The sequence below is a fragment of the Macadamia integrifolia genome, chromosome 3, assembly GCF_013358625.1.
Source record: "Macadamia integrifolia cultivar HAES 741 chromosome 3, SCU_Mint_v3, whole genome shotgun sequence".
Taxonomy (NCBI): domain Eukaryota; kingdom Viridiplantae; phylum Streptophyta; class Magnoliopsida; order Proteales; family Proteaceae; genus Macadamia; species Macadamia integrifolia.
The window spans coordinates 5,293,053-5,319,481 of record NC_056559.1 but is presented as its reverse complement, the minus strand read 5'-3'; the positions used below and the strand labels follow the sequence as shown (position 1 = coordinate 5,319,481).

Below are 26,429 nucleotides of genomic sequence, written 5' to 3'. Positions count from 1 at the left end.
TTTTTTAGAAATTGTGGGAGTTTCTTCACCAAATAAAAAAAAAAAAAGGAAGGCATAGGAGTTTTAATAAATATAAACTAAGTGTAGGGGAGTGATAGTAATTGTCCCATAAATGAGCCATTGGTCTCTTTTTTTTTTTCATAATACAGGGGATAATGGAAGAAATTAGCTCCTTGTTCCAAGATCTGTTGTGCATTAGATTGGAGAACTTGGTTATAAAGTAGTGTCGGTTGAGGGATGGGGGTAATCTAAAATTTTCCAGATAGGGATCTATGGGAAGAAATCATCAAAGCCGTTGGATCCTCACTGCCTCATTGTAGAGGATTTTTATGTCTTTCATAGATGTCGATGGTGTGACCCGTTCCTATTTTTCAGCAAATTGACTCTTGAAGATCAAGAAAAATGGCTTTTACATTGTTCCATAACCACAAACCTGCATGCCATTTAATAAGAGGGTCCAAGATTGAGTTCGAATGGGTGTATTTGGCTTTGATGATTTGAACACAATGATCGTAGGGTTGAGTGACAAATCTCCAGCATTGTGTAATAACGTGAGCTTTGTTAGGGACGAGGCTGGAGAACGCACCTAGACCTACAACGGTTGTTGTGAGTGCAAGTGGAGAAGAAAGATAAGAGAAGGTTATCTCTCTTTGGTTTTTCGTATATGGGTTGTAGTGCGATGGTGTTCTTTCTATCAATGGAAGAAAGTGTGACAGATGTTCGATGCTCCCTATGTATAATTAGTTGATTGTACGAGTAGTGGATCCATTCCCTTTTGATGAGTTGTTATATGTTATAGCAAACACCGAGAAATACGAAAATAAATAAAACCAGATCCGCACAACACAGAGATTTAACGAGGTTCACACATTGATGTGGTGTGTTACGTTCTCGGGCAAAGAAAAAGATGTTTCATTATGCAAAAGAAAGATTACACCCAAGCAGCGGGGAGAAAACTTGCCCTAAAACCCTAGCTCAAAAAACCCACAAATTATAATGACAATGCTTAACAAGACAATAGTACATTATATACTCTAAGTCGCAGGTCGATCCATCGATTGCGGTCAATCAGGTCTAACCATACCGCGGGGGCATAGATCTCAAAAAACTTCTCATTCGGGTCACCACCAAAATATGTTAAAGCGAATCAATCTTCAAAACGAGTCAAAGATTCAAGACAAACTTAACATTATATAACCCAAAATGTTTATTATTGATCTAAGAAGAATCATAATTTCAGTGTGTTACTATTTTGAGCATACTTTCTTTCATAATTTACCTCTGTTAATTTCCACACATGTGGGAAAGAGTTTTTTTTCTTTTCTTTTCTTTTTTTTTTTCTTTTTCAACAAGTGATACTAGAGTCGGGGTGTGACAACTTTGGTGCCTCTGAGGTAAATTAAAAAGTAAGCTTAAATAAATCAATTAAGCTTTATCCTAATTACTTGCAAGGTTAGCAACAGATACTTTAGAAATATAACTAGAACAAATATAAAGCAAAACTAGGAAATTCAAAGTGTTGGCACCTCAAAAGTGTATCAATTCTCAATCTAGATTATTTAGGTGTCTAAATAATACATTGCTTTACTGGGATTTATTGGGCTTCTGACAGCAAATCAAGCAAAAGTATGAGCCCAGGTAATATATATATATATATATATATGCCACATATCTCTCTCTCTCTCTCTAACATATGAACACACCAGCATTTGCACGAGCATATTTGTCAAATACTTTATTTGAACTTACCCATCTTCCTCAAACACTGTAAGCTGTCTTCTAATATTAACTTAGCATCATACCAATGCTTGAATCCCAAATCATTAAGCTTTGTTGAACCCCAACACACAGCGCTACCATGCCGTCCAATAAGCCTGAAACAGAACCACGCAACTATTTGTTAGTTGGATTTTAAAACATAGAAAGATGGGAAAATGTTTTATGTCCGAGAATATGGCCTTGCCAACACTCTTATGTATCTATCTCTCTCTTCCTATTTATGAAATAACATTTCTTGGAGGAGAGAGATACACACGAGGGCACTGGTATAGACACTCCCACATAGTAAACTCCTCCAGAAAAAATATATTCTTATTTATTTTATAGACTCTGTTTTTATGAAACGTGGAAATTAGACATCTTAATCTACCTGAAAATTTGCATTGAAGAGCCAAGACATGTTACAAAAGGCGCGGTGAAGAACGGAATAGATCAAAGTAATGATCTTACCCTTGGCATTCAAGGAATATAAGGGTCCTTTGTCCTCCTAAGGATAAGGGTAGGAGTTTATACTATATAATTAAATGGGTAAGATATGAGAAAGAGTCTCGTTTACCTATCTAGATGGAAATAAATATGTAATATTAACTCAAGGCCTAGACCATATACCTATAAAACATCCCACTCAAACTACTCAAATGTCCTTAAATCTTGAGGCCATAGCCAATTTGAGATAATCAAAAGGCTAAAAAAATAAAACTTGAATTTTTTTTTATTTTTTCTAAGCTATTTATCACACCCCATCTTTTCACAAAGTTTCCCCTATTTTGGTGGGATTTTAAGGGTTAGATAAGATAACAGTTGGGCCCTGCAACTGGTAATTTGTTTCACTTGTTTTACCATTATTCATTTTTAGGGAATTTTTTTTTTTTTTGGCTAATGGCGGGTGTCCAGGCCTTCGGCCTGACTAGTCCCATGGGATCTTTTCTGTTGTTTAATCCTACTACATTTTTTTCTCAATGCCTTTGTTCTTCTAAAGAGATTAAACCTAAAAAAAAAAAAAAAGGGAAAAAATGAAGAATGAAAGAAAGAAAGAAAGATGAAGGAAAATTTTCTAACTTGAGGAAACATCCTTACTGTTCTGGAATGGAAATTTCTGGATGATATCGACAAAAGTAATCTGCAATCTCCTTTGTAGTCAGGAAGTCACTTGCACACAAAAATCTTCCCTGCAATGACCTTTGATCCATACAGAAGATATGGGCTTCGCATACATCATCAATGTGCACAATAGGAACCTTACCCATCAACTCTTGTAAAAATTCTAGGCTTTGATAAGAAATTGGATCATTCAAAGGTTGGGGCATAAGACATGCAACGCTTTGAGGTATGTAAGATAGAACAGTATCTCCTCCCACAAGACCACAAGCCAAGCTCACCACTTCCAGTTTAATCACTTTACATTCATAGTTTAGTAACTTTTTCTCTGATATTGTTTTCGAATTGGTATAATCCTGCAAATGTAGCATTTAAGTTACAGTTTCAGTATCTTATGATGGATCACTAAATAGGATTGGGTTTTTAATAGGGTTGCAGATGGAGCTTGTCAATTTTGTATTTTTTGGTGTAGATGCATTTCATAATATCTAAATGGGTCTTTCTAGGATGCCTAATGAAGTAGTACGCTTCATTCACTATTTGTCACTTGGTATTACATGGGTTAAGTCCATATGATAGAAGACCTTATAGACATCTCAATGGTCAAATTTTTGTCTAAAATAAGCGAGGAAATTTGCTCAAACTATGATACAAAATTTTGGTGAAATTACCAAAATTCCATCAAATGAAGATAAATATATATTAAAAGATATATTAAACATGGCAAATTGAGTGTTCATGTTATTGCTTGAACTCAAGAGAGCTCTTTGCTTGCATTTTGTCTCAAAACTTGACCAATACTATGGGTCAAGGGTGTCAAATAGGATTGTTTTGACTAGGCTGTTTCCGGTCTCAAAGGGACCAATACCACAACCATCTTATTTACTGAACGGTCCCAAAATCAGGATCCAGTTCCATTTAGTAATGGGGCAATTTGGTTCCAATTCCTTAATAGTTATGGGCACTTAAAAGTCTCAGACACTCAAAATCTAAAATATATGTCCAAAATTCTTAAACATAAAAATAATTGAATATGTATTCTTAAGCATACAAACATTTAAATAAGTCTAAAATTTCACACTTTCAAATCACCAACACCTAATCAAATCCAAATTCCAAATTATTCGAATAAAACATCTTCCATAATTATTTTAAAATTAAATCCAAATGACCAAAAAGGAAATTTAAATCTCTCGCATTTAACCATTCCAATTGACAAAAAAAATTATGCACATTGAAAATTGTGATATTTTCAATTAACAGAGTATCTAAAAGAAATATATATATAGTTCACCCTTAAGTTAAGCTTCAAAACAATATGAAAGTATGAACCCTAATTCTTAAGTGAGTTGTGATTCGTGAACTGATGATGTCTTGATTGAATCTCATTTTCTTAGTGACTTAATGTTAATCTTCAATATATAGCTCAATCATTTATCAATATATATATATATATATATATATAAAGAGAGAAAGAGAGAGACAGAGAGATCATCATTATTATTTTGCAATAACAAATATAACCAATAACCCTTAGTTTTTCCTTGTTACTAACTGCAACATAAACTTTATATAAGTAACTACACTTGTTAATTAATCAAAAAAAAAAATCAATTTTAACATATTAAACCTATCCTAGTAGTTCCAGTCCTATCTGGTTCTTTAGGGTATGTTTGGCAACTTTTAAAAGAAACAGTTTTAGTGTTTTTTTTTTTTTTTGAATAAATTTGAATCAAAACATATAGTAATCCAGTCTGTGCTTTCATTTTTTTGAAATGAACTGAGTGAAAAAAAAAAAAATCATGTTTGTTAGTCAATGGAAAAGCACATTAATGTAAAAAAAAAAAAACCAAACCAAACCAAACCTAAACCAGTAAAACCAACCAAACTGGAATAACTTTATTGGATTGAAGTCTTATACGGTTTGGAGTAATACGAACCCAAAACCGAATTGGAAACCCAACGAACCCAAACATAAATCGAAACAAGTTAAAAACCCGGACTGAAAGTGAAATCAAACCGATAATAAACTGAAATCAGCCTTAAAAAACCCCTCTATTGGCATAATTTTGTATAAATTTATATGATAAAATGAACCCAAATCGAAGTTGACTCGATAACAAGCTAATACAAGTAATCAAAACCAAAATTTCCCTATTGATTTAGTTTTTATTTCACCATTCCCACACTAAAACCAAACCAAACAATTGACATTTCTAATACAGACCCTCCTTGGCCTTTCTTTTTAAGTTGCCGTCCTGTTCAATTTGACAATCGGCTCCAGAACCATCCCATTTAGTAACAGGAAGATCACTTCCGGGTTCTTGTGGTTCGGTTCCAAGATGGTTCCGATTTCGGTTTGGAATCCAATTTGACACCCTTACTCTCGTACACTCACTTGTTATCTTTTGATAACCGCATCTTTTGTTTTCCATCAATTGTGGTTTCCAAAACCTACCAACTGGCCCTTCCAGTGAGACCGGATCAAGTCGGTTTTGATACAGGACTGATTCGTGTAGATCAAATCTACCTAAGGGTGTCAAATTGGAACCGGAATCGAAAACTGAATCCAGTTCCTGACCGTATACCCTGAACCAAATCTAACCTATTATAATATGGTTAAATCCCAGATCTGAATTAAGTATTTATAATTCGGTTCGGTCTGGATCTGGATTTAAGCAAAGAACCGACAGTTCTAACCGAAACCGGACCGAATAACTTAATGTCATTTTTTCCTCTTTAACTAAAAACTTGATGTAATTTATATGGAAACCCGACATAATCAATCACCTAAATGATAAATCATCTAATAGAGTTTCAATTATAGTCTAACTCTAAAACCCCTTGTTTGTCAATTATCATTTAGGAGATTGATTGCTCAGGATCATTAACGATATTTAGTTTCAATCACTTAAATGATAAATCATCTAATAGAGTTTCAAGTAGTGAAATTAACGATATTAGAAGTTCAATAGATGATCGATTGCTTACAATCATTCAACATGGATGCATGTCCATTGATAGCTCATGATTTTTTGTTCATTCTTTTGTTGGGGAAGACCAATAACTTAGTGAATGAGCATTAATATTTTGTCTTCTGAATAACAGTTACATAAAAAAAAATTGAATTTGAAATTGGATACTGGAACCAAATAAGAACCAAATACAAAACCCGAATAGAAACCATAACCGGACTGGAACCAGATAGGTCAGGTACAAGTACCAATTTTCAGAACCGAGACAGGACTTGGTCCGGTTCTGGATCACACTAAGGCTCCGTTTGGTATCGTTCTAAAAAAACATTTCTGGAGTTTTTTCGTTCTATTGGAACGAAAAAACGGAATCTTCTGTTTGGTGCATTTATGGTCCGTTTCTGTTTTTTTGGAACAAAAACTTGAAAAAAAAAAAAAAAAAAAAAAAAAAAAACTGAAAAAAAACGAGATTGGACGGAACTCTTCCTAGTTTTGTTCCATTTTACAAAAAAAAAAAAGTTCCCGATAAAAATATGAAATCTTGAAACACCATTTTTTCGTTTAAAAGCTGCATTTTGACACAGAAACTGAAATTTTCGCTTTTGACATGAAACGGCATTTCTGGAACATAAACGATACCAAACGGAGCCTAACACTCCTTGGAACCAAAATCGAAAATAGACCGAATACCTGATTCCAGACCGATTGATACCTTAAATCTAACAATCAATTCAAATGGATTCCATCTGAATGGACCAGCCCGTACAAAAAATGGATCTCATACGGAACCTGATCCACACTCCCTTCCAATAAGTATACCACGTAGCAATCAGTGACAAATACAAAGCATTAATAATGCAAGAAACTAGATTTACAGATAAGGATTTAGAAATTTAGTACCAACGCAATCAACCAAAGAAAGTAATTACCTTCACAAACTGGGAAGTGTTATAATTGATTTGAAGAGTAAGAGGTGTCCAACAAGTCTCATCCATGGAGTCCTTGAAACCAGAACCATCCTCTTTCAATGCTGATGCAGCCATCACAGTGCCAGTATATATGAGTCTCTTCACTGTTCCTGATCTTACGCAGGACTTCACTATGCTGTCCACTGCTGCTACCGCTGCTTCAGTCGTATCTTTGTACTGTTTAATCATGAAAATATCAAAAACCCAGAAATTAATTCCAAATATGCAGTGAGAATATGAAGAATTAATAAAAGATCAGAGAAAAAGAAACAGACTTGAGAGCTCTGGGTATTGTTTTGATACGGAGTGGCCACATGGAACACGAAATCGCAACCCTGGATAGCGGGATTGAACTCATCTGGATTATAGATATCAGCCTTGAACAACCTTAACTTGGTATTTGCTTCTGGGAAGTTCTTAAGAAGGCCTACCTTTGATTGGTCATCTGTGAATTAATTCAACAAAGTGAGATAAATAACATAGAGAGAGAGAGAGAGAGAGAGAGAGAGAGAGAGAGAGAGAGTTGTTTCCTAGTTACCCAGATTCCTGAGAGTCGCATGGACGGTGTGACCTTTCTCTAAGAGCTTCTTGACCAAAGAAGAGCCAAGATACCCTGCACCACCTGTAACACAAACGGTTCTGTGGCCACTGCCCCTTTCCTCCATTAATTGCAGATAATTGATCTTTCTGAAAATCGTTCACAGTGGGTGAACAACATTCATTGTTTACCCTTTTTTATACTTACATTTCATTTCTCTATGATTGAGAACGGATCAGGTTCATCTTGTACGTTCTTCGTCCGTTGATTTAGAATCCACTTTATCCGGTTGATTACACTAAGTATTATCTAGCAATAAAACATTACTAGATAATACATTACCAAACGCAGCCTTAGTATTTTTCAAGGACCGGATTACAAAAAAAAATCTCTTATAATGTTGATAGGGCTTGGGTGGTGTAGGGAAATAGGTGAAGAGGCATCATAGGTTGCATTGGAAACTTATTTATTTTTAAGTGTATAATTGTATTTTTTGTTATTTTGATAAAAGTAGAGAGTTTGTTGGCAAATCAAGTTTTGATTAGGCCAAGACGAGTTTGTTTAAAAGATTAGAAACCTGGTCAAGAGTCATAAAGACTTGTTTTGTATTAAAAAATGACAACACTGGGACCAAATTATACCAAGCCATTCAATACTCGTTTGTTTTGCTCAAGTCACAACAATTATTTTGCCAAGTCACAACAAAACGGCTTCTTCTTGTCAAAAGTTTAAGTCGGCATTTCTGAATAATTTTGAACTAAAATATATTATAATGATGTTAAATGTTTAATGACCGAAATCTTTTGTATTGAATCTCGAGACTATATATTGAGTGTATATATCTAAAATTTAATTAAAAAAACATGATTCATGACCATAACATCTCCAAGTCCAATCTTATCTCTTTCATCCAAAAAACAATGAATGATGAGCTTCATACAAAAATTTGAACAACAAACACTTTTATTCTATCATGTCTTATTTAATTTATTTATTTGGATTGATTGAGAAGGACTAGTATGGAAACAAGAGGGGGAAAGTTGACATGACTCACCTGGTTTTCTATGATTTGTTCCAACTCACTAGGATTTAAAGAGGACGAGTTGAGTCACAAAACCTGATTTTCCAACAATGGTAGTAGAGACTTTCATTTACCAAGTGAATTAATGAATTAATGAATTAATTAAATTCTTATCTCTTTATTTTTTTTTTATCTACAGTTGGCCCTTTTTTCTTTTATTTTTGATTAATCATGGTGCCATTCTCAACCACTTCTATAAATGAAAGGAAAAAAAATATGAAAAAAAAAAAAGAGAGAAGGAAGAGCCAAAGCGGGTGTGAAAATGAAAGAGGCCTTGGCATGGCAGAAAATCCGCCAAATGCTTTTATTAGTACTCCCATTGCTCTCATGCTGGTGCCAATGACCCTATTTTATTCGAAATCTTATTGATGTTAGAACAAATTTCGAAGTTCAATTCATTTTCTTGCCAAAAAAGAAAAAATCGATTTCACAAAACTCAATTCATTTTCTTAAAAAAAAAATATAAATAAAAAATATAAATTCTCACAAATTTCCAAGAAATATTAGGAATCCCATTGAGCTTGCCTATAAGATGAGGCAACACTCAGGGCTCGTTGATAATGTTTCTACCGTTTATGTTTCAAGAAACTGCACAAACATAAATTTTATATTCTAGAAACTAAAACAGAATTGAAGGTATTTGATAAATCATGTTTCTAGAAGTCAATAGTAACCACAGAAATAATGGCCACAAGTTGTTTTCAGAAACGGCGAAACAAGTTCTACTTGTTTTGTCTTGGTCGTTTCTTGAACCATAAATAAGTAGAAATTTATATTTCTATTTCTGAAAGCAATTGAAACGAAACAGTTTTATCAAAACACTTTTTGTTGAGTTTTTGTTGTTTCTATAAACAAAAACGACAGAAACGCGTTTCTTAAAACATTATCAAACGGGCCCTAAGGACACAACCTTGGCTGCTCCTGTGCTTGTTGGCACTATGTTAAGTGCAGCAGCCCTTGCTCGCTCGCCTCAAATCACAGTGGGAAGCATCCAAAAGCCTTTGTAGTAACAATAAAAAGAAAGATTATATGAAGAAAGCCTCCTCTAGCGATCTAGCTAGTTTCTTGTTTAATAACAATATGGACTCTGCTATTTGACTAAATTATATGAAGAAAGCAAGATCCATGTAACATTCAACTAATACAATTAAAATCTGGAGTACTTGATCCTTAGCGTAGGAATGGGTAGTTGTCATTGTTCCCTTTACAATACCTGAAACAAGCAACAAATTAGTAAATAGCTCCTACTACTGCTAGGTTTGCGAAGGGCACATGTACCCTGTCTTATCCCTGTTTCATAGGAGAGTTTGTTTCTAAATCCAATCTAAGTTAATTCAACCACATCGAGCCTTGCAACAACTCAATCGATCCCCACGACAAGTGAGGGAAATCATGTTAGAAATTTATAGCTAATTGTGAGCCAAATCAATCAAAAGAAGAAGGAGAAGAAGGGAGAGAGAGAGAGAGAGAGAGAGAAGCATTGCACAGGAAAAGTGTGGGAGGTTGTAACTTATCTCTCACCTTTAAGGACGCTAATGGTTGTAACATATTCCTTAGCCCGAAAGGCCTTGTATAAGGCATGTAAAACAATTTGGCCATATTTCACTCCTTGTCTTCAAAACTTATATAATCACTAAGGTTCGAGCTCTTCATGCATTATGCTTCAATATATTGCTTGGTACCTAAAAAACAGAAAATGACACTGGATGTATATCAGATGATGGGCTATGATCAGAATCTGTGGTCCTGCTTTCCAACTTCAAAATTTTGAGCCACAGGTTTCTTACTCCCATCTCGGAGTCTCTCCTTCCCCACTGATGCTAATTTGGAATTATCAAATCAACCTTCTTTATTGAATAGTCACAAACAAAATCTCTGATGGGATTTTAAAGAGTCTACTCCCACGAGAGGCAGAGATTGGATGGCTTTAAGTGGAGTCTGCGATGATTGTGGCCTAAATAGACAAGTGGCATAACCCCCACTACCTACATGGCCATAGCTTTGTGTGTGGATCTTCCAAGCCACCAATTGGCTTCACAACCGGCAGATTTTCTAAGCCAGAAATTGGTTTCTAAGGAGCATGGTTTGAGAACATGGAATCGGGTTTGGAATCGGTTAAGGCCGATCGGATAGAAATACACTTGGGTTTAATTTAGAAAACATATTTTTGATTGTTTAACCCTTTTTTTTTTATCGAATATGTCGATCCATTTTACCCAAAAAAAAAAGAATATGTCAATCCATTGATACAATATCGGCCAAGAATTGGTCTATCAAGGCCAATATTTATCCCATGAGGCAAACAATGGTAAGGGGTTGTCCTTGGACCAGTTCAGCAAGACTAAGTGTAGGGTGTCCTATGAAAAATGATTTTTTTTTTTTTTTTTTTTTTTCTGTTTGGTGGAAATGAAAAATGATGTTTACTGTTTAGTATGCACGTATCTTACATGGTTTAGAATTTGAAAATGGCAAACAAAAAGTGGACAATATGACTTTTAAATGTTTAGGCTATTTTTGGTAACCAAGAAAAGAAAAAACATAATATGACAAAAAAGAATAATTATATAATGATTTTTTTATGTCTATTTTTTTCCTTAAATTCAATATTTTTTATTATTTTTTTATTTTTTTCAACCTTAGATTTGAAAAATATGGGACTAAAAAAATGGGCAATATTAATATACATAAAATATAGGAATTATTACTTGAATTAGTAACATCTAAATAGGAAATTAATCGAAATTACCTTTTACTAATTAATATGAGTTTTTATTCTAACACGTCTACTTAGCTTGTGTTGCTCTCTCTATCTCCTTTGGAAACCCATGCACCTACCCACCTTGCTATCCCATTAGTGCAAATTAAAAGTTCGAGCAACATTCATAATGCTGTACCCTTTTTTATTTATTGTCTTTTATTATTGGGAGAGGGTTCTCACCACGCTTGTGTGTAATTTCAAACCATGCACGAAATATGATAAGAAAGTGTGAAAAAATCATAAACAACGGCTGCATTAATGCAATGAGCATCAAGTGGTTGGGAGTCCCTTGGAGCACGTGTCTATGTTTTCAGCCGTGGAATACTCACTACACCTCACCTCTCACTGCTGAGGATCTGCACCCCAACACTGAAATATAAAATATGGGAGAGGGATAGGTATGCCAGCATAGTACCTAGGAATTAGGTATGCTAGCGAATAGTGGCCGTCAGATGAAAGATAAAAGATCTCATCCGTTTATAATTTTTATCGTACAAAATTTGCTCAATACTGCCGCTCCACGGTCTTCCTTCCCCTTTTCCTCACCAGCTCCGACTCCGGCAGCAGCTGCACTCTTTTTTTTTGGTTTTTTCTATTACTCCCTCTCCCCTGACCAGGTTGAGCTCAGTTCTCTTCTTCTTCTTCTTCTTTTTTTTTTTTTTTTTCTGGTTTTTACTGTTCTTCTCTCTCACCCCCTCCCTTTAAGCTTTCTTCAGCCTCGGCAACGGCTGCGGCAGTGGCAGCGGCTGCGGTTCCTCTCTCTCTCCCCCTCCCTCTGAGCTTTCTTCGACCTCGGCAGCGGCTGCAGCTACAGCAGATCCCCGTTCCTTTGGCCCTTTGGTGAGAGAAGCGAAAGAGAGAGAGAAAGAGCACCGAACAAGTCGGCAGCGGTAGCGTTCAGTGTGAGTTTCAGCACCGAACATGCCTATGTTGAGCTCAGTTCTCTTCTTCTTCTTCTTCTTCTTCTTTTCTTATGGTTTTTGCTGTTCCTCTCTCTCTCCCCCTCCCTCTGAGCTTTCTTCGACCTCGGTAGAGGCAACCGCAGCGGCTACGCCTGCGCCTGTGGTCCATCAACAGCGGCGGTGCCAACTACTTTGCTTTTTCCGACTGGATCCGGTGAATGAATGATTTTTTTCGACGAGGAGAGAGAGAGAGAGTAAAGGTGTTACAATCATGCATTGAAAATTTGTTTATCTTCTCTCTATCTAACGGTTCAATTCATGTTGATCAAATTCTACGGTCAAAATACCGCTAACATTCCTAATTCCTAGGTACTACGCTAGCATACCTGTCATTTTCCCATAAAGTATACAAGACATTTTACCCGTATGCAGTTTGAAATTTCAACCGGTGGTGTGCAAATATTTTTTTACCATTTCTTTTATTCTTCGCTTCCAAACGTAGCCCTAGAGATTCCATCTACACCTCCCGGAAGACCTTAGGCAAGTTACGCGGGCCTAGACCTTTCGTCCGGTTTCGTAAAACCCTGCCAAAGCTTTAAACATATAAACGAAACTTTTGTGTCGAGGCGAAATTTTGAACCGTCGTTGTACCACCGGCAAAGGAATCGACGAAGAATAAAGATGTTGCAGAGCAAATCGTTCGTCAGGAAAACAAAGCAAGGCAAAGTAATCAAGGTATGAATCATTCTCAATATTATTTTTCTATACTCAAACCCTAGTTTACATAGTTGTTCAGTTTTCTAGAACCAAAAACGATTCTGTCTTCTTGTCAGGTCGTAAGAGAGCACTATCTCAGAGATGATATCTATTGCGGAGCTTCTATCTGCAAAGTCTGCGATTCTTCAGTTGCTCGTTTGAGCTCATCTGCTTCAACGATTCTTATTGTCGATACCAATGTTGTTCTTCATCAGGTCTGTTCCCTTAGTTCAATTATTTTCTTTTCTCCAATTATAGTTTAATTAGTTTTCAAGTTTCAGCTTTGAACTCCAATCAGCTTCTTTTCAGATCGACTTGCTTGAGAATCCGGCAATCGATGATGTGGTTGTACTTTCGGTTGTGCTGGAAGAGGTGAAGAACAAGAATCTTTCGGTTTACAACAGAATGAGGGCCATTTGTAGCAATTCTCTGCGGAAGTTCTTTGTCTTTTCCAATGAGCACCACAAGTGAGTAAGAACATTTTTTTCTATCGCAACTCAGATCAGTTTCATACCCACTGGAACCATGGCATTTAAGTTTATGATTTTGCCTCCTCCCGTCTGGGGTAAGGCTGCGTACATTATGACCTTCCCCAGACCCCTCCCCCATTGTGGGAACCTCGTGCAATGGGTATGCCTTTTTTTTTGCCTACTCCTGTGTCCTTCTTGCATTCGTTACTACTTGTATATACTTACATGACTTCAAGAGAGCTATTGAAAATGTGAATTAAATAAGGTAATCATGTACGATTGGTTTGATACCAATTCTTGGTGTTTAATTTCTTTAAGTACTGACTAAAGAAGCTAGGGATGCTAGTGTTTTCTGGCTGTAAACTTTCATTGTCTTTGCCATTCTAGTTTGGAGGAGTAGTAAGTCTGTGTTAACCTTTTTGGTTTTATTTATTTTCTCCCCACAGGGACACATATGTCAAGGCCATGGTTGGAGAAAGTCCAAATGATCGAAATGATAGAGGTATGCTATTTTCTCTCATGCAATATTATTTGTCTCCTTCTCCCCCTCCCCCTCTAGGCTTTTCCCCCTGATCTAATATCTGCAAGCAATTCCATTAGCTCAAAGAAGGATAGAAAAGAACTAATCAAGACAAATTTTCTCTCCCTTTGTCCCTTAAATCTTTTTTGTTAGGCTATGTTTGTATGTCAAGAAAATGAACTCAAAGGAAAACATAATAGGACAAAAATCATGATGACACAATGGTTGATTTATGTGTCTATCTCTATCCTCAAATTCAAAATTTTTTTTCTTGGCATCCGAACATAGCCTAAAAGAAAAATGAATGGAGCTTATTAATATTTTAAGTGCTTTTAGGTTGCAGTGTTTTATTCCCATTCCATGGGTCCCCATTCTCCCTAATTGGAACTCCAGATCAGAAGTAATCTCCCTGCAGCTATATGAAAGGTATCCTATTATCCTCCAATCATATGGAGTAACGAAGGGAAATGAATCTCCCCTTAATCCATGTGATGTTTTAAGCGCTTGTCCAATGTTTTGTGATCTTATTGGTTTTTGATCCTATTTGATGTTTCTTAAGTCAAGCGAGGGAGGGGATAACTAAGTTGAAGGGACATGCATATTGTCCTTCCATCATTTTCTTATCAACAAGATGGAGCCCTACGACAAACGATAGGTGTTGAGTGTCAAATTAAGACCCTAATGTATTTGGAGTAGTTTGGAAGGAAATAATTATTTCAATACGATAGTAATAACAAATTAGTTAAATAGTCAATGAAAAAGTAACAATAAGTCGATAACAGTAGCAAAAGTCACAATTCATGCAACATGCATAGATGGGATATAAAACGATATGAGCCTTTGTTTCTCAAGAAAAAATCTGCTGTCTACAATTCTTTTTGTATCTCTTTTTCTTTGCCCTTTTTTTTGGGGGGGGGGTGGTTGGGGGGAAGGGTGCCTGTGTATCTTGCCATAAAATTTCAACTTCTGACATACAAGAACTGCATTCAGCAATTCGTGTGGCGACTCAATGGTATAAAAATCATCTTGGAGGCAGCACGCGAGTCTTACTTCTTACTAATGACAGGGAGAATAAGAGGAAGGCCACTGAAGAGGGAATTTCTGCGGATACAGGTACTTCTTATCCTTTTCATCCCTCTTCCTTGTTATTCCTTTTTATGTCTTCAGGAATGTCTTGCTATTCCCATTTTCTCATTTTTTGTTGAGCTATAAACTTAGGAATTGTAACTGTTCATCATGTACAAATTCATTGGTGGTACGTTCTTCTTGTTTCAGTTGAATCATATGTTAAATCACTAGGTCAACCAGAGCTGCTTGACCTCCTTGTGCAGCCTTCCTCTGAAGATGTTGCAATGGAGGAAATTGAAGATCAGAGGCCCTCAAAAAAGAAAATCATTTATAGTGAGGTATTCTAGTTTCCTGTTTGTGATCTGCCCTACTTGTTGAGTATGTCCTCATATATCTGTGTGTGGCTGAGATAAAGTATTCATGCAACTTGTTTAGTGGAATAACAAATATCAATGGTTTTCACTCTTTTACAGCACAAACCCATGTCAGAAATTACTTCAGGCTTGCATCGTGGTATTTACCATCAAGGAAAACTCCGTGTCAACCGTTACAATCCATTTGAAGCATATGTTGGAAGTGAGAGCATTGGTGATGAAATAATTATCTATGGTCGGGCTAACATGAATAGGGCTTTCGACAGTGACATAGTGGCAGTAGAGCTCTTACCTCAAGATCAGTGGCATGAGGAGAAGTCCCTTTCTATTGCAGATGATGGTATGTTAACTCTTCATGAGATTTATTTTGGGGAATGTGGATACTTAGTTGACACAAATTCCAATGCATGTGTACATACTTCAATTCACACTGTAAAAGTGTTATATTTGGATAAGACTGTGAACCCGTCAAGTTGGAATGACATAATGAAAGAATGGCTGTGGAAGGTGGTTATATATTATGAATCAAACATCTATTAGTCCGGGGGGTGGTTTCAGTTCAACTATCTAACTGCTTAAGGCTGGATGACATAAGGAATAAATGGTTAAATTGGTAATACATAGACACATAGATGTTTTGTTGCTCAAGAAAGGTAGCATGAGCAAATTATGATTATTGTGGTGTTGAATAACTTATTATTTGTTTATTATATTGGATTCCATAGTTGTCACGGCAACTAGGCAAACCGAGGCAGTGAGGAGGGGGGAGGTAAGGCGGCAACAGCAAGGCGCCAAGATGTCGCCTAGATGACCAAGGCGCCAATCTAGACAAAGCCACTTGGACGCCTTGACAACTATGATGGACTATGAATAAAAATTTGACTTTTCTAAGAAATTAGTTGCAGATTCTGGACTTGCATTTCACATGTTACTCTGTTCACTATTTAATCTAAATCAGGTATAGCACAAAACCAACTTTCTAACAAGTCTAAGATTACTTAAATATGGGTTTTAATGACAAAGTTATGTTCCGGTCAGATTTATTTAAAGTGTGCTAATGCTGTTAAAATTTCCTAAATGAAAATAATTTTATAAATATAAAAAAAGTTATTGGGCTTTAGATTTTTAGCCATATTTTACCATGATAAGATTTATGAAAATTTTAGAATTGGGAAAAACTCCAGAATTTGAAGTTGAAAATCACCCCTACAACCAGAAATTCAGTTTTTGTTTTTGGACGGGGGGTTGACTTTTTTATCCTCTTAAAATTTGGTTTTTTAACTATTTTTATCAGATTCAAATGGGGAGGGTGTATTTGCTTATTTATTAATAATATCTTAGGTAAATGAAATAACAAATATAATAAAAACATTTACTTAAATGACATTTGGCATAAATAAGTGTTGCGCCTTGCAGTAAGGTGCCAGTGCAATACAGTGATGCGGCTTGACAACTATAATTCAAAGCACATGTTTAAGTAGTCATAACATTTTGACAATCTCAACCAATACTGCTTTATTTATTTTAAATTATTCTAGAGCCACACATCTCCATGGGAAATGTGTTGTGCAGATTTATATATTGTGTAAGTTGGATATTTATAAGCGTTTTGCTCCCTTTCAGAGGATGAGGAGGACGAAGATGTTCATTTAGTTCCAAACAGTGCCGATGATGCACCTAGAAATACAATTTCAAGTCCTGGTTCTACTGGAGATGCAAAATCTGCTTCTTGTCGTCCGTCTGGGCATGTTGTTGGTATTATCAAGCGGAATTGGAACTCGTGAGTTCAGTTGAATATAAATGTCCTCTTTAGTTAGATTTTCTGCAATATCATCATTATGCTTATGCTTCCTATTTTTTCAATTTTGCTTCCAATTGGAAAATGTTATTTTGATAAACAATAGAATATATTATTAGGGAAAAGATTCTTTGAGCCAGCTGCGGAGGGTACACTAGAACCCTAGTGGGGATAGGTAGGATGAACCCTATGTTGAAAATTACATACCCTTGTTACAGGTTTAAGAAAACCAGAAACCGGAAATTAGGTCAACTGTTAAGGTTAAAGTCAACCTTTATGAAAGGGGTTCAGATCCTGGTCAAGGGTAGTAGGCTGTTAGAACAATGATACCCTTATGTACTGCAACGATTCAACAGTTGGATTGATTTCAAAATCCAAATTCTCAATTCTGGAATAAAAGAGGACAAGTTTGGGAGATTGAATACCCTGGCAGATCAGAGGTTGTTCTAAAAAGAAACGTAAAAAGGAACTCTCCAACTTGGGGAAGTTTTTGACTGTCTTAAATTCTAAAACAACAGATAAAAAAAAAGGCACAGCGAGTGGAACCAAACTGGCAGAAATATAATAAAGGCCACTGAGGCCTGTTTCCCTTGCCTTTATTCTTCTTGAAGGAGTGTGTTCTAAACTCCCCCATATCAATCCCTCTTTATCTCTCTCCTCCTCACGTGAAATGACCTCTATGCCCCTCATGTACAAAACTGTTTTTGTCGCTCCTCATTGGTGCGCTCCCTATGCCGTTTGCTCAGAGAAGCATCTCCCATATTATTAACAGGGTGATTGGTTGCCATAAAATTATACTTTGTATGAAATGCCACCTTTTTTTTGTTGTTAGTTCTAATGCAGTTCAGCTAATTGATGGCTGGTTGAGCATTAGTTTGTGTTCTATAATGATTTTCCGCTTCTGTCCTTATTCGGTTTACTGTGAGAATGATGCTTTCTTCTTGCGTCCTTTACATTCTTGGCAATCTTTTTCTCATTCGATGAACTTTCTGGTTTATTTCACTGCTATCAGCTGGTTAATAGTGCATGATATTTTTCCATCTACAAGTTGGAAAAATAATTCAATAAATTTAAAACTGATCTTTGCACAGATATATTCAGTTGTTGGTCGCATTGAAGGTTCACCAATGCCATTTTGATCCTAAAGTTCACTGCAGTAAAATGATTCAATATATTAATGTTAGAATGCTATGTGCTATGTTGAGGCGAGTGTCTCAAATGTATTAAAATGCTACAATAATTTAGAAGTGAAGAAGCTATTTCTTGATATCTTTCCAATTGATAGAAGAAAATATTGTGCTTGACTTCTGTAAATGAATTTATTGGTCAAATGTATGGATGATCGTATGAGCTGCTAGCTTGATGGACAAAATCAATTTTTCGGATATGGCGTGCAAGTAGAATTTGGGATCTTTTTCACCATCATATGTTAATTATACATGCCTTAAAACCTTTTGAAAGAAGTTCTTGGTGGAGGCTAATTCTCTTGACAAAGAATTTCTTGGTGGATATTAACTCTTCTGATTGTTAAGATATTTTTAGCTTATCTAAATTAAATGATTTAATGCAGTTACTGTGGATCTTTGGAGCCGATGCCTATGCCTGCAGGTAATGGTGGTGTTGCTCATGCTTTATTTGTCTCCAAAGATCGTAGGATTCCTAAGATTCGAATGCAAACTCGACAGCTTGGGAATCTTCTGGACAAGAGAATTATTGTAGCTGTTGATTCTTGGGACTGTTTATCTCGATATCCTTCTGGCCATTATGTGCGGACCATAGGTGAAATTGGTGACAGAGATACTGAAAGTGAGGCAAGTTCAAACTGGCTCATCTTTGATTACTCTTGGGTGCATTGTAACAAAAAACAGTAACTGTTAGGGTTTTCCACATCGTGTAATTTTCTATTTTAGTTATGGTCCATTTAATTTTCCTAGTGATTCGCCTAATTGAGTTATCATCGTAGGAAATAGGATTAAGATGTTCGCAATTGTTTTACTGGAATCATCTTATGCAGGTGGTCTTGATTGAGAATGACATAGATTCACGGCCATTTTCTGCCCAAGTATTGGCTTGCTTGCCACCCTTACCATGGTCAATGTCTACTACGGATTTGACAAATTCTAGCAGACAAGATCTGAGAAATTTGCGTGCTTTTAGTGTGGATCCTCCAGGTATATTTATTATTTTCTTACTTATCACATGACATTCTGCATATGATCTCTCTCTTTCTGCATACTTTCCTGTGCTATATGGTTCGCTTCATTACATTACTTAGATATTGAATCAGCGATTCTGGTTCTGCAGGATGCAAGGATATTGATGATGCATTACACTGTACAGCTCTTCCAACCGGAAATTTTGAAGTGGGAGTTCGTATCTTTCCAAAAACTTTTCCCTATTTTCCTGATACTGGATAAAAATGAAACCAAGTTTACTTTTGAACTGTTAGCATTCTTGAAGTTTGATTTCATATGGTGATAATTCACCGATTGCAAAAAAGCAAAATGAAGATTGCCAATTCTGTGGTTTACATCATATAAGATGGATGTGGAGTTCAACAGTTACTTTAGTCAAATATTGAAACTTACTGTCAAGTTTCCAATCTTTATTGATACCTCCGTTTTGATGGAAAGAGTGATCCTGTTGGAGGAAAACTATTAACCACCTATTAATTGGTTATTGTAGCACATTAATAGTCTCTTCGTGGTTTACCGATACTTCTTGGGCTGATATTTGTATGATTGCTGCTTTTTAATTCCAGGGCATGAAATATCTGGCCAGTTATGATATTGATTTGGGATTTCCAGTGGAATAATGAGGAGTGGAAATGTGTGTTTTTGTATTACCTGCCACTAGTTATTTCTCCACCCTAAACTGCCTGCCGCATGAATCGTACGTTTGATTTACCAGTTACACAATGTAACTGGGACAGGGCCTCCACATCATGGCTGGAGGGGTCAGTCGGAGCTCTAGGGGGTTCTGTATACCAAACCCAACCCTGGCCAGTTGCACAGTCTCATTAAAGTATGACTTGTAGTTCAGTCCTGGTTTAACTTACCCTGTTACCATCCATGGGATAAAGTTAGCTGATTGTGTAACTGGGACAGGGCCTCCACATCATGGCTGGAAGGTCAGTCGGAGCTCAAGGGGTCTGTATATCAAATCCAATCCTGACCAGTTAGACAGTCTCATTAAAGTAAGACTCGTAGTTCAGTCCTGGTTTAAGGTACCCTGTCACCGTCCATAGGATAAAGTCCGCTTTTCTTTGGGCTTCTTAACTCAAGGTTTCTTCCGCGCTATTGGTTGTGGGAAACAAAATGAAACATTGTAAATCTTTAATGACATTAATCAGATATAGCTGATGTGACGAATTTTGTCCTCCCTGGGACCCCACTTGATGATGAAGCTTCACAAAGGGGTACATCAGTCTATCTTGTTGAACGCCGGATTGACATGCTTCCGAAACCTCTAACAGAAGGTAGTATTTTTCTTGAATTAATTGGTGATAGTTATTGTGTTGCATCATGTAACCTGATGTTTTCTTTGCAGACATTTGTTCTCTTCGATCTGACGTGGAGAGGCTGGCATTTTCTGTTATTTGGGTATGCCTATAGAAATGATCTACTTGAGCTTCAATATTATGATTTCCTCCCTCTTGAGGCATAGCTATTGCTTGTTATGTTTCTTCTGACACAGTAATCTGTTGAACTGTGTAATTTATATAAATGGTAGCTAAATGATCTTGCCTTCTTCCAGCTCTATTGGATGCAAATTTTAGTATCTGTTGAACTTTGTAATTTATATTAATGAATGCTAGCTGCATGATCTTACCTTCTTCCATTCCTGTTGGATGTGAATTTTCTGCATTTGCAAATTCCTGTTTGAGGGGATGATTCATGTGATGCATGTGTACTTCCTTGGTCCGGCCCAAATCCGTTGGGGAGCCCAGATGGGGATGAACTGAGTCTGATTAGATTTTTGGTCTCGTAGGATATTTAGGAGTTATTTCATTTGGGAGAATATATTGTAAATCTTTTTATTTGGGTAGATTACATAGGATATTGGGTTTACTTGTTTGTGCTGATTTTATTTTCCTAGTTTAATAGTTACTATTTCTTCGGAGTTCTATTTTTCTTATTAATATGAGTGTAACCCTATGTGAGTTTAGATTAGAGAATGAAATTGTGATTGTTTAGTTAAAGCCTGCGTGGCTGGTCGTGTGCTTACCCTCACCCCTCCTCTCATCTTTGCTTGATCTCTCTTATCTCTTATTCTCATCCATCCTTCTTTCTTCTTCCTTCCCTGTGTTTCTGAAACCTTTTCTGCTGAGTGATATATATATATATATATATATGGAACTCTCACTGGCACCGGTTTTGGAGGAGTTGTTTCAGTCCTTTTGGTTTCTGGTTTGACTCGGTATTGGGGAAATATGGGGTCACCCTCTTATGATACCTCAGCTGGGAGGTTCAGCACCATCTAAGGCCATATCCAGGAGCTCCCAGTCGAGTTTTCCCCTTCTCATTGTCACTGGTTAAAGATTTGTATAACCAGAGCTTCAATTCTGTTCATAGGGTGGGAACAGAGTGTTTATAACTGAGGTTTCTTAAGGAAATTGAGTCACGATTCAAAGTCCCTAATTTCCCATCTGATTGGGATTTCTCTGTCAGGGTCGTAGTTCTTCCACCGCTGGTTTGAGGCCAAAGGTTGAAGATGATCTTTCTTTCTTTTTCCACATTACCCTCCCCTTGTTCTATTATTACCTTCAATCCATATTTTGCATCCCATTCCAAAACTACCCCTGTCCAGTCTCCACTCTCCAGTTATACCTTACCTTCCCTTTATTTGTTCCATTCTCTTGTGGTTTAACTTCCACTAATTACAACCGCTACTTGTTTATAATTGAGATTAGTTGTTTGGGTGTGTAGCAGAGATGAGGATGTTAAGATGGGTGTGTGGGAAAACAAGGAAGGACAAAGTAACAAATGAGCGTATTAAAACAGATTTGGGAGTTGCCCCAATCCATGATAACCTTCGAGAATGTTGTTTGAGGTGGTTGGGCATGTACAATGGGGGCTTGTAGATGCCTTAGTAAGGACTAAGGAGAAGTGATCTGATCTAGATAGAGGGATCTAAAAGAGCTAGGGGTAGTCCAAAAATGACCATAGGGAAAGTTGTGAGGAAAGATATGCTCAGCTTAAGCCTTGTAAGAAGTGTGGCGTCAAATAGAGCGGAGTGGAGGGCTAGGATCCAAGTGGCAGGCCCCATCTAGCTATCTGCTACTTCATTACTGTATTTGTCTTTTGCTTCCCTTAACTTGTATCTTTTCTCTTATTTGCCTTGGTTTGGATCCATGTACCTGACCCCATTAAGTTGGGATAAGGCTTTGTTGTTGTTGTTGTTGGTGATGTGTCTGCAAGTGACCCGACAAGTGTTCTTCCGACCTGGGTCACATCAAGGGAGGGGTTTGATTTTTGTGTTTGTCAATCCTATTTTGAACTAAATGCATCCGTCCACTCAAGACACCGCTTGATCACCACCGCATATGTAGAAAAAGAGGGAACTGGGAGTAAGCAAAGTGAGGGCAACAGGAAAAAAAGGTTATGAGCACTCTAATATCATGTCAATAAAGGCGCATCAACCCACGAGCACACCCAAGGAAATCGAACCGAGTGGGAATAGGTGAATGTTGTGGTGGTTGTGGTACAACATGAGCTTTCTGAAGAATCTACCTTCCCTAAACACCTGCTGTTTTTTCTTCAATCAAGACAGAAAAACTTGAAAGCTTGGTCAACATGTTATGTTTTGGGTTGAACTTAAGTCAGAAAATTGTTAAATTTTGGTCATCATGTGGCACTGTTTGACTGATGCATACGTAGTAGTTCCTGCACTACCGCATTTTTTGCGACACTGGCTCATGCCGTAAAAAGTATTGTTTTTCTTACTTATCTGAGCTTCCAATTTGTGGACCTCATCCAAGAGATTTTCCAGACAGGATCTATTTAACCTAATGCAGACATGTTCCTTTAATATGTTACAGTTACTTTTTGGAAGATGTATTATTTTTGCTTGTAGATATAGGTGTTATCTTTTGCAGACTTGATCCTTTAATATGTTGCGGTTTCTTTTTGGAAGATGTATTGTTTTTGCTTGTAGATATAGGTGTTGTCTTTTTGTGTTTTGACTATGCATTTATGATGAAGGTAATGAGGTAATGCAATCTAGGGTTCCGTTCGGATCACTTATGGGTCCCACCCAAGTGCTAAACAACTCAAAGAATAAGTTTGATGGCAATTTTTGCTAATATCTCCATGTGATTGGCAATTCTGTAATTAACCAGAAATTGTAAGGGGCTCTTCGGTAGGAGGCTTCAGAAGGGATTTGTATTTATTGACCGGGGGGTAAACTTGGAATGAAAGATAGAATGAGGGCTAAAGAGATTAAAGGCAGGAGGGTAATATTGGAAAGAGGAGGATTATGGTGGCTTGTAAAATACTATCACCATCTGCTTCAACCTCATACGATAGGAAAAGAACAAGAAACCACCCAAACACCTTTCAAGTGAGAAAATACAGTCCACAGGACTTGGATTGACTTGGGATTTTAGGGGGAGGTCACAAACTTGAAGGCCTATGGATTCCCCACAGGAAACATCCAGGACAGAAATCACAAAATGAAAAAAAATCTCTGCAACTCAGGTCTAACAGAGAACTCAAGAACAGCTTGATTGCTGATTCAATTTCTCTCAAACGGATGGGTCTTAGAAGATGAAACCCCTGGGTTTAGGATGCATATAGGTAAGTAACCTACACCAGAATCTTGGTAAGAAAGGAGAAGAGTTGTGAGAGATCGACGTCAACCTTGTGGCTGCTGTTATCACCAGACAGAAATAGAGAAGAAAGAAGGAACACGAAAGAGGGAAGATGAAAGATCACAGAAGAAAGAGGAGAAAGAAGAATGGTATAATCACATGCAAGGGAATGGGAGAGAAAGGGAGCATGCAACATTCACACCGGAATTTTTAAACTGAATTTTCCATCTTCAAATCCATCTCTTGTAAAATTTTGTTGTTTTGGTAAACTACATGCATATTTATAAGAAAAGAAAAAGACTCTTATATGTATTCTAAAATAGAAACTGCAGTAAGAAAGAAATCAATCTCCTACCTTATCCTACTTGCCATAAAATAAAGATTGCAAGATAATCTCAAATAAGCAAATAAATCCCTAAATATCATATTGGACTCAAAATCCAATTTGAACACTGTTCATCTCCATCTGGGAGTGCCGGTTGAAGGAACTGCTACTACATCAGGAGGGGGTGGTCCTTAAGTGACTAATTGCGATACCAAAACCAAAGCATAGAATCTCTGATGCTCCTTCCCTAATGCATGTGGAATGTATGGGTTTGGAACTGAGATGTGTGACTGTCAACCATAGACACTGATCTTACATAGTGAGCAGTCACCATTTCGTGGTTCCATGAGTTAGTTTTTTCTTTTCCAGCAGGGAATAAGTAAACCCACTCCAAGTGGCATTCTAAATTTACCTTCTTTGCATAAAACATGTCAATGTACTGTATATGCTCTTGCATGAATAGGTGGAGCACCAAAAAGATTATTCATAAATATAAAATTCGTGGGTTTTTTATAGCAGTGGTTTTGGCTTATTTTGTAATGTATTATTTTAAATTTATGAATATATTTTTCCCTGAATTTTAGGAAATGACTCCTGAGGCAGAGATTATTTCTACAAGATACACTAAAAGTGTCATTAAGTCGTGTGCGGCATTGTCTTATGTTGAAGCTCAAGCCAGGATGGATGATAGGTGATCTCTCTCTCTCTCTCTCTACCCTTGTTATTTTTTGGGGGTGGTGGTGGTTTCTTTTTTCTATTTTAGTTTAGAATTCTAAAAGCACAAATCTCTGTATCCACTTCTCTTTTCTGGTAGATAATGTTTCACTCTCATTTCTGATGCTAAGACACAGACATCTTAGTTACTTACCATCAGAAAAGGGATTAGGAGTAGAATGAGTGATGTCAACAGTTAGCATTGATTAAGAATGTTTGCAGTTACAAGATTAGAACTTTGTTGCTTCACAACCCCTCCCCAGTTTGTTGTAACCTCCCCCTGCTTTTCCTTTTGAAAACAATTGCTCTATGTTGGTATATTGAGTAGCTGATGCTGCAAGTATTTCAAATCTAGGCTTTAAGTTGTCAGTTATCATGTTACTGATAATCTCGTGTCTATTTTAAACTCCAATTGATTTTCTGTAGCATAAGCAGTTGCTATTTTCTTGAATTCTTTTGTTTCTGACTCTTACCGTTCGTAACTCAAGGAGTTTGACTAATCTTCTATATTTGGCACAGCCGCCTGATGGATCCATTAACTGCTGATCTGCGGAATATGAATAGATTAGCAAAGGTGCGTATATCTTCGCCTTCTTAGATCATAGGTTAAGTCTTTAGTACCTTAGTACCGCCTCTTTTATATTAGTTATCTGGATTTTCATTTAAACTAAATACAATAGTTAAGTCATTAGTACCGCCTTTTTTCTATTTGCTATGTGGATTTTCATTTAAAAAATCTTTAGTAAAATACATTGGTGCAGATTATGAGGCTCAGGCGTATTGAGAGAGGAGCTATAACTCTTGCTTCAGCTGAAGTCAAATTTCAAATCGATACAGAAACTCATGATCCTTTAGATATTGGTATGATGCTGATTCTCCTATTTTGATATTTTGCTACTAAAAGGTGGGAAAAGACTGAATAAGAGTCATCCAATGCACAAGGAAGTTCAAATTTACTCTTGTTCATAAAAGTTGAACCTTTCGTATCTTATATATTTTCATACTGTCACAACTGTTTTATATCTGGCTTCTCTTTTCTTTACATGGTGCCTTTATGCTCCCAATGTTTCCCAGCCATGAGTGAATAAAAGGACCTGTACATGGCAAAACCTTTTGATCTGGTTGCAGGAGATGGAGGACACTCTAAGGCCCCTGTAGCTTGAAAAAATGCCTAATACAAGACATGTTTAGTTCAATTTGGGTTGGATTATTTGGGTCAAAATTTGGCTCAACCCATTTCCTTGGCCCAAGAGATGGTTCAGTTCTGGTTCTTCTTGAAACGAGAAACCATGGGCTAATTTTAGGAGTTTGTTTTTTTGTTTATTTTATTTAGTATTTATGTTGCATTAGGAAATCCCAGGTACAGTCATTGGCTGGAGGAGATAAGGATTAGTTTTTAGTTTATTTGATCAAGTATGGCTTGTTGATATGTGTTTTAAGTCATGGAAGACTTTTAGTGTGCAGTAACTTTATCTTTTCATTTTTTTTTTTTTTTTT

The 26,429-nt window shown here is 36.7% G+C and overlaps 2 protein-coding genes across 2 annotated transcripts in view; one reads left to right on the top strand and one right to left on the bottom strand.

Moving 5' to 3' along the window:
* Nucleotides 1-1,683: 1,683 nt before the first annotated feature.
* LOC122073430 (putative anthocyanidin reductase) lies at nt 1,684-7,520 on the bottom strand. The gene is made up of 5 exons (XM_042638015.1): nt 7,356-7,520; nt 7,093-7,262; nt 6,779-6,994; nt 2,857-3,233; nt 1,684-1,874 (listed from the first exon to the last, which is right to left on the bottom strand). Exons 1-5 carry the CDS (start codon nt 7,480-7,482, stop codon nt 1,736-1,738), a joined length of 1,029 nt encoding a protein of 342 aa, XP_042493949.1. The 5' UTR covers nt 7,483-7,520; the 3' UTR covers nt 1,684-1,735.
* A 5,114-nt stretch (nt 7,521-12,634) lies between these two features.
* Nucleotides 12,635-26,429, top strand: part of LOC122074132 (exosome complex exonuclease RRP44 homolog A) — a 29,431-nt gene continuing 15,636 nt past the window's right edge. Inside the window, exons 1-16 of the mRNA XM_042638993.1 lie at nt 12,635-12,831; nt 12,930-13,067; nt 13,162-13,319; nt 13,769-13,824; nt 14,833-14,955; nt 15,118-15,248; nt 15,384-15,624; nt 16,908-17,064; nt 18,653-18,893; nt 19,097-19,253; nt 19,387-19,455; nt 20,435-20,560; nt 20,632-20,684; nt 24,803-24,909; nt 25,452-25,506; nt 25,694-25,793. Coding sequence (XP_042494927.1) covers nt 12,778-12,831; nt 12,930-13,067; nt 13,162-13,319; nt 13,769-13,824; nt 14,833-14,955; nt 15,118-15,248; nt 15,384-15,624; nt 16,908-17,064; nt 18,653-18,893; nt 19,097-19,253; nt 19,387-19,455; nt 20,435-20,560; nt 20,632-20,684; nt 24,803-24,909; nt 25,452-25,506; nt 25,694-25,793 — 1,966 coding nt within the window. The 5' untranslated portion in view covers nt 12,635-12,777. The remainder of the gene's footprint in view (nt 12,832-12,929; nt 13,068-13,161; nt 13,320-13,768; nt 13,825-14,832; nt 14,956-15,117; nt 15,249-15,383; nt 15,625-16,907; nt 17,065-18,652; nt 18,894-19,096; nt 19,254-19,386; nt 19,456-20,434; nt 20,561-20,631; nt 20,685-24,802; nt 24,910-25,451; nt 25,507-25,693; nt 25,794-26,429) is intronic.

Bases quoted from the DNA above. Each gene is read 5' to 3' on its own strand.
- LOC122073430 (XM_042638015.1), bottom strand. From the start codon at position 7,482: ATGGAGGAAAGGGGCAGTGGCCACAGAACCGTTTGTGTTACAGGTGGT. The intron at 7,263-7,355 runs GTAACTAGGAAA...ATTAATTCACAG, and splicing joins TGCGACTCTCAGGAATCTGG to ATGACCAATCAAAGGTAGGC. The intron at 3,234-6,778 runs GTAATTACTTTC...CTACATTTGCAG, and splicing joins ACACTTCCCAGTTTGTGAAG to GATTATACCAATTCGAAAAC.